Genomic DNA, 14,422 nt, shown 5'->3' with positions numbered 1-14,422 from the left:
GGAAGGAAAAACCTCATCTTCATTGCTGCAACTCCTACCTATTGTACTGTTTGGAAAAGAAATGCCAGTCTCCTGAACACTACAGAAGGTTGTCCCCTCCTTCCAGGCAAAACCTTTTCACTTGGGCTTTTTGCCAGTAGCCAGGATTCGGCCCATATTGAGAGAATCAGCCTCTTAGCCATGATCATTGTTCTCAAAACCTAAAGCTGCTCATATGGCGTTAGACTCCCAGCAGCCCACTCTTGTCTCCCAGGATAGCCCTTGCTATATTTAGGACTAAATCCTCCTGCAGTACCAGGCTGACCCCTTAACTGCACAGCAATCAACAGCCCTTTGCCTCTAGTCCTCTGCACTGTGTCTGCCATTGACCCTCAACAGCTCTGCCCTCACATTTGTGTTTGAAGATATGAAGCAAACCAGTTGTCTCATCAATTTATAGAGCAACCATAGCTAAATTTATGTGTTTCTTTTATCAATGTGCTTTTCCATGAAAGATTTACATTGTGTTTCCAACTATTTATCTACAGGGCTAAACAAAGGATTTCTGTGTAATACTCAAAATGAGCTCTCATTGCTTACAGTTATCCCTCTTGGTAGGGCTATTTCTTACATTCCTGTGCCTTCAGCCCAGTGTAATTTCATTTGTGGGCTGAAAAAAATTATGCTTTTTAGTTTAGCAGGGAGGTTGGTCTGTATTACAGGATATTTATTTATCTTTTTTTTTCCCTTAGTAGTAAAAGCAACTTGGTTGGGCATGAAGAAAATGCACCAGCTAAAAATTGGTTTAAATTACGTGCCTTGAATACTTGAGATTGGCAAAAAAGATTTTCCAGAGCAATTCACTCTCGACCAAGACCCTTATGTGCCGTTTAGCAACCTGAAGCATTTATTTTCCAACTATAAATCCGGGACGGCCACGCAGTCCCGCAGCAACCAGAGCACCCAGTCCCCCCTGGCCCTGCTAGATGGCAGCACTGCGGGCTAGCAGAGAGGCTCCGGGAAGGGGCTTACCCTGGTTCATGCAAGCAGGCAGCTCAAACAGCCACTACAGCATTTTTGAGAAGAGTGAAATCCTAAATGCAGAGCCCAGAATAAGCAGATCCAGAAGCGCTCTTAGTGGGGATTTGGAAACATTAAAGGGAATTAGAATAAAATATACGCGTTTCCCTGCTTTCTCATCCCTACTGGTGTTTTCCCATCAAGTTCAATCAGGGCAAATGAGGTCTCTTCTGCAGCTTCTTCACAGTTTGGCTCATCTCATGCCTGCTACCAACTACTTCAGCTTCCACAGCTGATGCAGCAATTTTTGCTGTGTTTTCCAAAGCACATTTTAGCACCATCATTTAGGTTGAATGCAATTGATCATAATTGCTCCTAAAAAGCGTTGCATTCAGTTTTGGCACAAGCAACAGCTAAAGAGGAGTAGGTGTCCTTTTCTTTCTTTGGCTTTTTGGGAGCTCCTGGTGGTGTGGTAGGGGATTCTGCTGGTCAAACAGGGTTCTTGAGGATGAGCTGGGAAGAGTACAGCAGAGCTAGCAGGACACATCTCTATCAACCCATGGATAGCAGGTTTTGCTGACTGCAGTATGTGTGTGTGCTGGCACAGGGGTTAACCTCAGCTCCTTTGCCACAAATGTCTGTGCAGAGCAGGGGTGCTGACAGACAGGCACTAGGCTGCTGCCAAGTCTGATTGGAAGGTGCAGCAGTCACACACCATGTGCTTGCAGAAGCGTCTGCTTTCTCCTTCCCACATCCTCTTTGTGCTATAGAGACAGCTCTTCCAAAAACAAACTCCAGGCAGGTTCTCAGCTGGCATCTCTTCCCATCCTTCCAGCAAAGGCCACAAGGTCTTCACTCAGGCAGCACTCTCTCATGTGTGAATCTGCAGTAAATTTCTCCTCAGTGCCAAGAATACAGGTGGCACAAATATTAGCATTCATTGCAGTATGCTGTTATTTATTTAGTTGTTTAATCTACTGCTTTACATTGCTTGTGGCCTTTTCTTTTAATGGATTTGTCTGACATGCTGCAAATCTCCTTTGGAGTTGGCCAGAGGTTCAGCTGCATGCTTGCAATACAAAAGGGGTCTCCAAATCAGCTCTCACTAGTTAATACCAGGTGTTGGTGACAGGGTGAAGGAGTGCTCCAAAAGAATCCAGATGTTAGTGGGATAGCTACAGCAGGAAGGTTTCTGACCAGTTTATGAAAGGCAGAGTGGACCTTTGTAGCTCGAGTATATCTCAACAGCTATCTAGCCTTAGTGTAAACTCCCCAAAATGAGCTAAAAATCATGGAATAGAATCATTAAGATGGGAAAATACCCCAAAGATCATGAAGTACAGCCTTTGACCGAACACCACCATGTCAGTTAAATCACAGCACTAAGTGCCACCTCCATTCATTTCTTGAACACTTCCAGGGCTGGTGACTCCACTGTCTCCCTGGGCAGTCATTCCATTGCTTTTACAGTGAAAAAATTATTCCTGATGTCCAACCTGAACCTCTGCCGGCATAGCTTGAGGCCATTTCTTCTCATTGTGTCACTGGCTGCCTTGGAGAAGATGCTGACCCACACCTGGCTACACCATCCTTTCAGACAGTTGTAGAGTGATAAGGTTTCCTCTGAGCCTCCTTTTCTCCAGGCTGAACAATCCCAGCTCTCTCAGCTGCTCCTTATCAGAGTAACTTTCTAGACCCATCACCATTTTCATTGCCCTTCTCTGGACATGCTCCAACACCTAAATTTCTTTCTTGCAGTGAGGGGCTCAAAACTGGACATAGGACTCAAAGTGTGGCCTCACCAGTGCTGAGTGAAGGGAAACAATCACTGCCCTGGTCCTGCTGGCCACACTATTGCTGATACAGACCAGGATGCCATTGGCCTTCTTGACCGCCTAAAGCACTGCCTGGGGTTGTTGTGACCCAAGTGCAGGATCTGGCACTTGACCTTGCTGAACCTTTTACCACTGGCCTTGGCTCGGTGATCCAGCCTGTCCAGGTCCCTCTGCCGAGCCTTCCTGCCCTCCAGCGAATCAACACTTCCACCCAACTTGGTGTCATCTGTGAACTGGCTGATGATGCACTTGATCCCCTCATCCAAATAATCAATAAAGATGTTAAACAGGGCTGACCCCAACACTGAGCTCTGGGGCCACCACTGGTGACTGGCTGCCAGGTTGTAACTCCATTCACCACCACTCTCTCAGCCCAGCCATTTTGATAGTTTTTAGCCCAGCAAAGAGTGCACCTCTCCAAACCAAGGGCTGCCAGCTTCTCCAGGAGAAGGCCATGGGAGACAGTATTGAAGGCTTTCCACTAGGCAGGCCACCTGGTCATTAAAGGAGATCAGGTTGTCAGGCAGGATGTGCTTTTCCTATACCCATGCTAACTGGGCCTGATCACTTGGTTGTTCTGTACATGCTGTGTAATGGTAGTCAAGATCATCTGTTCCATAAATGTGCTAAATGGGAAACCTGTGCTTGAAGTGAGCAAAGAATTGGCCATTTCCTTATTCCACATCATCACCTAAGGTTTGCACCTGTGTTTAGGTACAAACAGGGAAAAATTTTATCAGCAAGTTCAAATTCAAGGGCTTTCTGGAATCTAGATGGTGTTCAGAGTTCATGAGAACATTGTGCTTGGCCTTCACAATTCAAAAAAAATCTCAAGCCTGTCACAAAATATCAAGATGAGTAAAATACTAGTGGAATTAGGAATGGATGTTTAACCACCAATTCTCTTCTTGTCTTACATACACAAATCAAAGGAAAGAACCAAGGTTTTCTGCTAAAAAGAAACATTCTTAACAGAGAAGGTAATTCCTGGGATCTACCACCTGCCCTATGCGAGACAGATGTTATTATTTTTTTATCCTTCAGGTTTTTCCCACATTTTTCCTGAGTGTTCCCTATGTTCTGCTTATCTGGCAGCCATGCCCTCCTCAGGGTCACTGTGCTTTGACTGCGAGGGGGAAGAGAGACCTGAGATCACATTGCAGCACATTGATTTGGAGCAGGTGCAGCTTTGAGATGGTTTCTGCTATCTCAGCCACCTCCTACATTCCCGTCTGGATTGCAAACTTTATTTTTTCCTCCCCCTTTCCCCTCTTGTCAGGAATAATTTACTAAGCCTGTCCTTCATCTCTTTCCAAAGGTAAAGCTTGTGAAAGGAAAATAACCAAGAGATGCTGAACCTTATCAGGGTTTACTTCCCTGCACTTAAGCTGTCAGCTGTCAGGGGTGGGATTTCCTGTTGGTTTCACATAATTGTAAAAGAGAATTTTTTTTTTATTTATCTCACTGGTTCCTTTTTTTACTAGAAGGGACAACATTTCCTCCTTTTAAATGTACTATTTATTCTACTTTATATCATATAATGGTTGTGGCAAGTGGAATGGTTATGTTGTCTGAAGTGTAACTCTCATGACAGAAGACCATGTACAGACAGTATGCTCAGTGAAGCTGGACAGCCCCCAGGACCACTGCATATTTTCCCCACCATGGAGGACATGTGATTCAGGTGCATAGAACACAAACGAGGGTCTGCCTTTTTCTCACGATGAGATGCAAGCAGATCCCATTGCCTCTGTTGCCTTGGTTCAAGAGCTGGGAAACAACAGTCATGGGGACAGTTGATAGCAAACCCACTCTGTTTGCGTGAGTCTTGTAAGGGATTTGTTTGCTTCCTGGAGATGAAATCCACTGCACTTAGAAAAGCAGGTTCTTGTGTCACTCTCCATGATAGACTGACATTTCCCAATGTGCACCCATTGTCACAGGGGAGTATCAGTACAGCCAGCACTCAGCAGCAGCATGCCGTGTGAGGGACTGAGTGACTGGTCAGCTCAAAAAGCCAACTTGCAAGGGCTCCCTCACACATGTCAAATCAGTCCCTGTCTCCACTTGCAGCTGCCCCTGCTGTGGCCTGAGATGGCAGCTTGGTGCTCAGAAAGAGCTGGCAAGGCTGCACGGGAGACCAGGGGGACACGCAATTTCTGTCAACTGCTGGCCAAATCTTTAAAGACTTTTTTTTCCTGCCTTTTATCTGGTTTTATAAGCTACCTTGTTTAATGGTTTAATAGATCACTTGAGCAGTTTTGAGCAGCTGGATTTGGTGTGTAAATGGGCTGGACACACACTGCAGCCACAATTTTAGCAGAAATCTTCATGGTGCAGTCTCAGTAGGGATTTTCACTGTAGTAATGCAAGTTGTCCTGTACTGTTGCAAATTGGAAGACAGTCTTTGCTGATCTGAGCAACTGGCTCAGTCTTCCAGTAGGTGCTTCAGAAATGCAGAGTTGTAAAATAAATTACTAGTATATCATTCATGCCTTCAGTCTAGAGATTGTTGAATGCAAGCCTTTGAATTCTTACAATTAAAAAGTAATCTTTGCTTCTGAAGCTATGCATGTCTCTCCTTTTCCTATGCCCAACCTTCTTTCTTCATTAGTATGCAAAGCCTAGGAATAGTTATTCCCTGTTTGATTATATCTGTGGTGATCAGCTGAAAGGTAACACTGTTGCTGTTTAGTGATTCCAAGATGTGAAAAGCAGAGAAAATGCTTCATACCAATTAGCTAACTGCAGTGGCAGCAGAGCTGTGGCTGTGCAATAGTCCTGTTTCAGGGAAGGGTTTCAGTTAAGAAGGCAGGTTGTGGTTTATTTCATCTCAGGATCAAAGCAATTTTTTCTCCTGACCACCAGTTACTGAGTTTATACTGTTTTAAGGTCAAATACATGAAGTTGTCTTGACATGAACAAGAATGATCGTTGTCGCTGGCATACAGGTGGGGCGTATGGCCAGCCTCATGTGTTGTCCTTTGCTTCTGTCTGTGTGACAATGAAAACTGGAAGTTATTTTGCAAAAATGTTACCATGTTTCAGACCAGACACACTTGTCTTACCACTGGTAAAGAAACCATTTGGTGCCCAAAGACAGTAAAGAAATTAATCACATCTAGCAAAATGTTAATATAAATATCCCTGTCATTCACCATGTTGCCTCAGCCACAGCACCTTCCTGCCCACCTCAGCACCTGTCCCACCAGTACCCTGAATGTACTGGCTGCTGTAAAGAGGACCACTAAGAGGATGAAGGCTCTGGAGACCCCTCAGGCCCTTTACTGTTGATGGGCTACAAGGCACCCACTTACTCATCAGACTCCTCATGGTCCTGGAAAAGCACTAGTTAGGTTGGTTTGTTTCCCAAGTAGTTACAAAGAACTCATTAGGAGGATGTGAAGTCTCCTTGGAAACCTTAAGATGTAGCAGTACAGGCAGATTGGTGAGGTGTGGTTGGGTTTAAATCAACAGAGTCCTGAGTTTATGCTAGTGGAAATATTTAAGAGAGAACTGATGGTGAAAATCCTTATTCACACAAGAGAGTACAAACCTTTTGATGATCATATCCGTGATGTGCATTATTTCCCCTCTTCTTGTCTTAGGGCATACTTGGCTCATTCTGTCCTGCATAAATAGAACAAATGTCCCACAGCTGGATGTCACATCTCATGGAAATGCTGTACATGAGGAGTATGAAACTGTGCCCTACCATGTGTTTTTTCTGAAGCAAGAAGGGTGACAGTTGCTAAATAGCTTTATATGAACGATTCTATTGCAAAATCTTGTGCTGTCCTTTGGATAGATGGTGCTGCATAAATGAGGATCTGTCAAGACTAAAAGCAAGTATGGAAATTAACCAGTAAAAATTGTTCCACACCAGGATGTAGCTCAAAGAATACACTTATGCTGTGTCAAAGGAAAACCAGTGGCCCTCATAGGACTACACTAAATAGTGTAAGAAAGCTGAATTAAGCAGTTCTTCTGTGTACAGACAGGTCATTGCTAATTACCTGTGATGGTGAAGATAAGGGAATTCTGCTTGGCTTATTAACAAACTGAAATAAGCTATGTGACTTCTGTCTGGTTTGGTTCTTCTAAAGTTTCATGCACAGTGGCTTTAGGGCAGGAGAGAATATTTCACGTCATATAATTCACTATAGATAAAACTGCTCATTGACTCTATAAAAGTGCTTCCTTGGGCAAAGTCTAAGAGAAAGGTCCAAGGTGCCTGTTTTTCTCTTGAGCCCTTTAGTGTGTTCTCAGTCATTATTTGGTCAAAGTATTTTGATTTGATTTTCCTGGTGTTTGGGATAATATCTTTTGTAAATCCAGGGATAACTAGGAGAAAAGCTGACTGTGTTGAGGGATTCTCAGCAGGAAAGTAAAGCTTAGCAAGGAAATTAGAAAAGGGTATGTGTTGAGTTCTGCTGCAATGAAATGCCTCTTTTAAAATTTGAAGATGCACACAGTAAGTGCTCACAGAACAAACTGGTAACAGCGTTTGACTTAAGAGAAGTCCCTAAGAGAGAGACTCATCCAATGAAACTTTATACATAGGATGTAGCCATCCACATCAGAGCTAGTCACCTGCATAGTCACTACAGATATGGGCTTTTTCAGGACATTAACATGTTGGCTTACTTGAGTGCATGTCTAAAGTTGAGATAAAATGTGTGCAAGTATCAGTTCCCCTCCAAGAACAGAAAGAGTGCTGAGTGATTGTTCAAGTATCTGTAGCTGGCAAAATGAAACCTAATCTATGAGACAATTTCTGGTATTTATTTCTTCTTTCCAGGGTAGGCACTTTCTTATAATCTGGGGACTTCAGAGAGTTTCAGTCTTTGCAGAATAATCCTGATGAGTGGATAATGTGTGCCAGCCTTTGGGGTGAGGGCCGTCTCCCTGTTTTGTGTTCATACAGCCCCAGGCACAGCAGGGTCCTGCCCCAGAATGGACCTCGTGTACTCTACCACAACACAGATAATCAATAACAGCAGATTTAATTAGAACTCTGATCAGTCTCTCTTCCTTCCAATTCTCCATGTTTTAAGTTCCTGTGATATCTAAATGAGGTTTGATAACAATTCTCTGTCTCTCATTTCCCCTATCCCACAGGAGCACATTTACAAGCTGATGAAGAGTGACAGCTACGCGCGCTTTCTGCGTTCGAACGCTTACCAGGACTTACTGCTGGCAAAGAAGAAGGTATCTGTTGGAAAGGACATGCTTGCATCTCTTAGCACGTCTTGATTCTCGCCTGCTGCTTGCTGCTAGTGTGAAAGTGAAAATATTGTTTGCTTTTTTTTTCCTTTAAGAAGGGAATGAGTACTTTTATCTTCTTCACTGGGGGCATGGCATCCATGTGCACAGCCTCAGCAGGAGTTTTGGGGAAAACATGGTGACCCGAGGTAAAAGTAGTATGGGAAGGTGTTTGTCTTGCACAGCTGTCTCCCAAACTCAGTGCAGGCAATACAAATTGTATTACCTCCTTCTCATGGAAAAGATGGTATGTGATATGAGAAGCAGAATCAATCTGTTCATTACTGGTGCAAAATTCACCTATTAAGGTTTTCACCTCCTTAGTCTCACCATGTGATATTCCCTTTGGATGCTTTACCTGTAGATCCCCCTGCAGCAATTCCCATACTCCTTTCCCTTGCTTTTGCCTCCCCAGAGATGCTTCCTTTTCCTCAGAGACAGGAAATAATTGCAATGCATGTAGTAATCAAAAATTCCAGCCACATTGTCTCACAGGAAATCTGGGTTTGAGCTCTTCTTAGCCTTTTTGATATCTGCATGAGCTCTGCCAGCACCATGATTCTGTCGGGAGCCTCCAGATCAGGGTAGCAAAGGAGTAGTTATGTAGAGTTAGAACTCCTGTCCTCAAGTCCCCTCTTTCTAAGGGGTCTAGGAGATAAGCTACTGATTTCTCTGTTTGTGGCTGTGCTCAAATGCTTCCTGCAACTCCTGATTAATTCCCATAGCTCTACATGTCTGTCTGTGTGCATGGGCATGCCATGTACATGTGTGTATGTCCCACTTGCATTTGGCTCCCAGGACTGCACATAAACTGACTCCTGACTCCTGCAGCCTGAGTGTATGGTTTCCCATCACCATCTTCCCTGCTGTTTTTCTGCTGCATTCTCTGTGTGCTGCCAAATTACATTGCATCGGCGCAATACAATGAAATCCCAGTGGTATTTTTGTCCTGATTGTCATTGTGTGCCCTAAAAGCATGCATATGGTGACAAAAGGAGACAAGCCCCTCTGTCTGCTGTGCCTGAGACTACTGGCAGGTGGATTAGCAAAAGGTAGTGGAGGGCAGCAGTCAGCCTTCTGTTTCAAAATGTCTGGTCTGAGACAGCATAAACCAGTGCTGCTTACATTTAGAAGGGTTAGACCTGACTTAGCTCAGAGACCGGGAAATGAAGGAGGTGTGAGGCAAAGTCATCTGATGGTATAAATTATAAAGGCCTTTGCCATCTTCCTACCCCCAGCAGCTCATGACCCCCCTACACCCCAGTCTCTATTGAACACATGAGGGTTCATGTGCTTGAAAGCCAGGAGAGCTTTCTCCTCCCAGCCAAGCCCATTCAAACCGAAGGTTTATTTTTTTGCAATCCTTGTTTGCTGTCAGATCAAGCCCTGGATGTGTCAGCATGACATCCTCATCCCCCTGCAAACTGCCGCAGGAGCAGGTTTTGGTGTCATGTTAACGCAACCGTGAAAGTAAGAATCAAGTTTCTTTTAGAAAGAGCTGTGGGTGCACAAGTAAACATATGAAGGCACAAAAAAGGCAGGAGTAGATCAGTGCAGATGCACTGTTCATCAGCTGCATATGATGCAGGAGGGGAGTTGGTGTTACTCCAGAGTCTGTAAAGCCCTTTGCAACCACATTACACTGTACTGGGCAAGTGAATGTTTTGGAAACAGTAGGCACAGAGATGATGATAGAAAGAACTTGACACTTCTGTACGCTGAGCTACATGGTCCTATCTTTAGGACGTTTGGTGCAGCTTTGAGAGGCGGCCTTTTAAAATTCCTCTAAATAGCTAGAAAGCAAGGGAATGAAAAGAGGAACCCAGTGACACATCAGAGCCTGCATGGATGGGGAATTTGTTTTAGAGCCTGCAAAGTCCTGGATATACTGATGTAAATAGAAATTCACTGCAGTTCTTTAAGTTGTGATGAGTACATCTCTCTGAGGCCTGTCTTTTCCCAAAGTCATTATCCTCACATGGCTTGTATACCACACTGATATGACATAGCTTACTTTCATTACTGAAAATAAGTTCTGTCAGAAGCACAGCATGATGGACGTGGGGTAAAAAGAGTTGCCTGCACTAAGCAAATGAGCTATGGCTTCAGGTTTCCACATTAATGTTTTGTGGATAAGTTTCTGTCATTTGGGATCTTTTGCCCTCCAGCACTGGCAAACTGAGAGGGCAGGCAAAAGGGAAAGGTAGACTGTGTGGCTAGAGCAAAAAACTGGGAACCAAAAAATCTGTATGCTTTCCCTGGTTACCCCACTTAATTTTGTGTGTGAGCTTTGGGAAAAAAAATTCACCCTGTGTATCCTCCTCTTTTTCAAAGGGCAATAATAATAGTGACCTGCTCAGCAGAGAGATGCCAAAGCTTGATTAGTGCTTCAAAACATATTTCACATTTCTGGTATTTGTAAAATAATGTAAGTTTGAAGAGTTACTTTCTTATGCACCATACAATAACCACAGATGTGAGAGCTTTCCCTGCCTGCTCTGGGAGTACAGTAATGGAGAGAGAAGAACTTCTGGGTTGGGATTGAGATACAATGACAGAATTATGAGGGGAACATATTGTTCACACCACTAACTGATGCAAGACAGCAGACATAGGCTGTGTACAGTCCAGACATACATATTTTGTTAATCTGTTTTAGATGTTTTTTCTCCGTTCTTCCCACTGTCATTATTGCAAGTAACCACAGTATTACTGGCCTGAATCCTGCAGATTCATGGTGCTCAGCAGGGAACATGAGGTTGGCCTCCAGCAAGGGTTTGATTAGAAGCAGTGAGCTGCAGAGGGGAAAAACTGGGTGTAGCGTTCTGCCTTGAACAGAAGGCCTCCTCCCTGCCAGGCTGGAGGAGAGATGAGAGCACAGCCCTATCCTCAGGAGGAATGGCCATATGCCCAGCCCAACTGGAGCTCTGGGTCTCCATTCCCAGCCCCCTCTCTGCAGCAGGTAGAAATCATGGATCTGCTGAAGGTGTCTGGCTCAGCAGTGAAGGGCTGGATGTGCTGAGATCCCTGAGCAACTCACTGCATTTTATTTGTGTATCTATGCAACACGCCCCGCTGGTGCTACGCAGAGTCAAGCACTGACCTGCTCGTGTTTCTGCTGATATGCACCTTGCTGCAGGGTACTTACAGCAGGTAATCACCACTGCATTGCCCTCCAGCCCTTCTCCACAGTAGCCAAAATAGTGGCTGGATGTCCTTAGATAGCAGTGATCCACCTGTCAGGACAAGTGCTGTGACAAACCTCCTCAGTCAAGGCAAGGAGGCATTTTGGCAGGGTGACTTGGCTGCAGAGCAGGGGTTTATTCCTTGGGGAAAGAGCATTGTAGATTAGATAGTTCACCATGGAAGGGGATGTGAGTGCACAGGAACTTTTGTTAATGGTGAAGAAGCAGCCAGACATGTGCTCTGCTAGTTATTTTTGCAGAGAAGGGAGTGAAAGGAACAGAAAAGACCTCGAGGTACTTTCCATTACTCACTATAAAGGTGAAACAATGACATTGGTTGGCATCTCTGCATTACTGAAGCGGCAGCTGAACTGTCACAGGGCTGGTGTTCATGTCAGCTTGGGATGGGGTGGCTTCCTGCCATCCAGCCCTGCCCATAGGCAGGGAAGCATCCTGGAAAGACAGCCACAGCTGTAGTGCAGACAGGCTGTGAAGCCATGGGAGTGAGCCCTGCAGCACTGAGGGAAGAGCAGGTTGGTATTTTCTTGGTTTAGAGCATTGTTTTGCTCTCCAGTTGCTTCAGGGAAGTGTGAATTCACCATTGTGATCCTATTCAAATAAACACACAATGTATGCAAAATACTCTGGCCACTTGGTAGCACTGTACATGCCCTTTGCTTTCTCACTTAGATGTAACCACCTGAGAAGCCCAGGATCTGCTGCTGGCCTTTTCTGAACCCAGGGTCAGGGATATTATTATCCTTTATTTTTATCTGATTCCATTCCCTCCAGAACACATTATTTTTCATCAAATTCAAAATAAACCCCTCTTCAAACCCCAAAGTCTCATACCAAAAAAAAAAAAAAAAAAAAAAAAAAAAAGAATTCAATAGCCAACAAAATAAATCCATGGAGGGAGGGAGGTAGAGAATTTTGTAGACCTTATGTTCAGAAGACTGAGTTTCTATATGTATTTCCCTAGCCCTTTTCAGATCCCTGGCAAAAAGTGTCAGCAAGGGGATACTTAGGAGCTTCATGCCATGAGGAGCAGGCTCCATTTCTAGCACACACCTTTTGAAGCATTGCTTTTAACCATACCCACTGTTACCAGCTGCTCTGTATTGCCCAGGAAGGTTCCTGTTGCAGATTATGCCTCCTTCTCAGTCCCATCAGGGCACACATGGCCAGTTTGATTCAGTGGCAGGACTTGTCTTGAATGTTATAAAGATGCTGAGCGATTTTCTCATAAGTACTTTTAATAGTTGGTGTCAGCTGTTTTTCTTAAGATTTCTTCTACTTAATTTCCATGCAAGCAGAATCTACACAAAGGAACTTAAAGTTTGGATGGCTGGGTAAATAATTTTTAAAACCAGGAAAATTCGGAGAAGCTAGTCAATAATTAGTGAATGGCTTCTATGTGTGAGCTCTATTTTTCTGTTGTCTGCCTGGCTGAGAGGTTTTCATCTGATGGTTGTTTCATATTTTATCCAAATGCATATATCCTTTGTCATTAGCTGGTGGAGTCTGTTGGTGTATTTACTGGCAAAGATTGCATTTTTTGCACCTGGGAGGACTGCATGACCTGGCATACACATGTGTTTGTCTGCCTTTGCCCTTTGCACACACAGTCTATGTGTAAAGGCCGCTGTGGCTGCTGCAGCAGGCAGTGGCGCTAGGGTCCACACCCCAGGTCTGTTCCCAGGACTGGGATAGGTGTGATTCAGTCTTTCAATTATTTTTTTCTTTTTTGCACTTTGTTATTTTTAAATTTCCTTCATCTGGTGTGCAAGGCAGCCTCTCCAGCTCAGCCCCGTGCTGCAGAGCTGTGGGCAGGCATTCCCTGCACGGCAGGCAGCCAGCCACACGGGCAAGCAGACAGGAAGAGCCAGCGAGCTGAACAGCCAGCACCCCCACCCACGGACATTCAAACTGCTCAAGCCAGCTCATCACTCTGCAGCCAGCCTGCCTCAGCTGCTTTTTATTTCACTAGAAAATGTCATGCTTTGACTCAGAGCTGGATGCTATGGGGATGAGCTTTCCACACCCAGCTGGTCCCAGCCTGCCACTGCCATGCCAAATGTGCAGAGTGACTGCAGACTGTGCTTTGCAAGGCGCTTCTGTGAGATGCTGTCGGTGCTCTGTGTGCTGCTTCCCCACACGTCCTCAGGTAGGCAGCAAACAGACTTGTGTGGGGACCCCTGCACCAGACAAGCTCTCAGCACCTCAACAAGGTGCTCATCATCTTTGAAGACCTCCATTCTGCCTTTCTGCTGGGTGGGAAGATGCATCACCTTGCTGGTAGAAAAAACAGATATACTAAATTTTGACAGTGAGTGCAGGGGTGCATTGTGGGCCTGTATAGCAGCTCACTGTCCTTTGACCCCAGTGCACATCAAAGCTCCACTTCAAAATGCAGTTAGGTCAGACACTGATTTCCAGCCTGCAGCAATATCATGCTGCAGACCCCAAGTGCCTTGCTCCCCTAAGGAGCCTTGCAGAACACTCAGTCTTTTGTTCAGGTATTTCTTCTCCTGAAATTGTGTCTTTAACTTGGCTGCTGGTGGGTCTTACCACCCCTGCAGGAGACCAGCGTAGAGGCCCAGTGCCCAGCTGTGCACTGCTCTCCTCAGTCCTGCTCACCTTGACATGTCTAGCCAAAGTGGCAGGAATACAGCTCCTCTCTATCATCTCTGCTGTCTTGGGGTGTAGGGACACCACTGAGGCTACTTCCAAGAGGGAATCTGTGATGCTCTGAGCACTTGTATGGCTCTAATTCTCAGCCAAAGAGTGAGGCTGATGTTTCTTTTGCCTTTTCTCTCCTCTCCCATGCAAGGAGAGGCAATTAACCCTTGGATTCGTGCATGTTAAAGACTCCTTTGAGGACCATTGGACTGGGTTCATCACTGCCTTCCTGCTAGCCAGGAAGATTCCTTTATTCCTTGGTACTTGCTCTGATCCTCTGTATGGGCTAAAATAACGTGCCTCTGGCTTTCACTTTTGATAGCACTTTGGGACATCAGAACTTATTCTGTGACTTCCTCAATTGGTTATAAGTGTGGAGGTTGCTTGTTTTTTATTTCTGCATAAAGAATATTGCTTGTCTTAAAAGGGCCTTATGCTTTGGTCTCATATTTGGTG

The 14,422-nt window shown here is 44.9% G+C and overlaps 1 protein-coding gene across 4 annotated transcripts in view; it reads left to right on the top strand.

The window, feature by feature from the left end:
• Positions 1-14,422, top strand: part of RGS6 (regulator of G protein signaling 6) — a 257,356-nt gene that overhangs the window by 221,836 nt on the left and 21,098 nt on the right. For all 4 annotated transcript variants that reach the window (XM_059849629.1, XM_059849626.1, XM_059849627.1 and 1 more), the window contains one exon: positions 7,956-8,045. In XM_059849629.1, coding sequence (XP_059705612.1) covers positions 7,956-8,045 — 90 coding nt within the window. The remainder of the gene's footprint in view (positions 1-7,955; positions 8,046-14,422) is intronic.

Source organism: Haemorhous mexicanus, chromosome 6 (assembly GCF_027477595.1).
Source record: "Haemorhous mexicanus isolate bHaeMex1 chromosome 6, bHaeMex1.pri, whole genome shotgun sequence".
In the NCBI taxonomy this organism is placed as follows: domain Eukaryota; kingdom Metazoa; phylum Chordata; class Aves; order Passeriformes; family Fringillidae; genus Haemorhous; species Haemorhous mexicanus.
The sequence above is the reverse complement of the archived record's forward strand: the minus strand, read 5'-3'. Positions and strand labels throughout refer to the sequence as shown.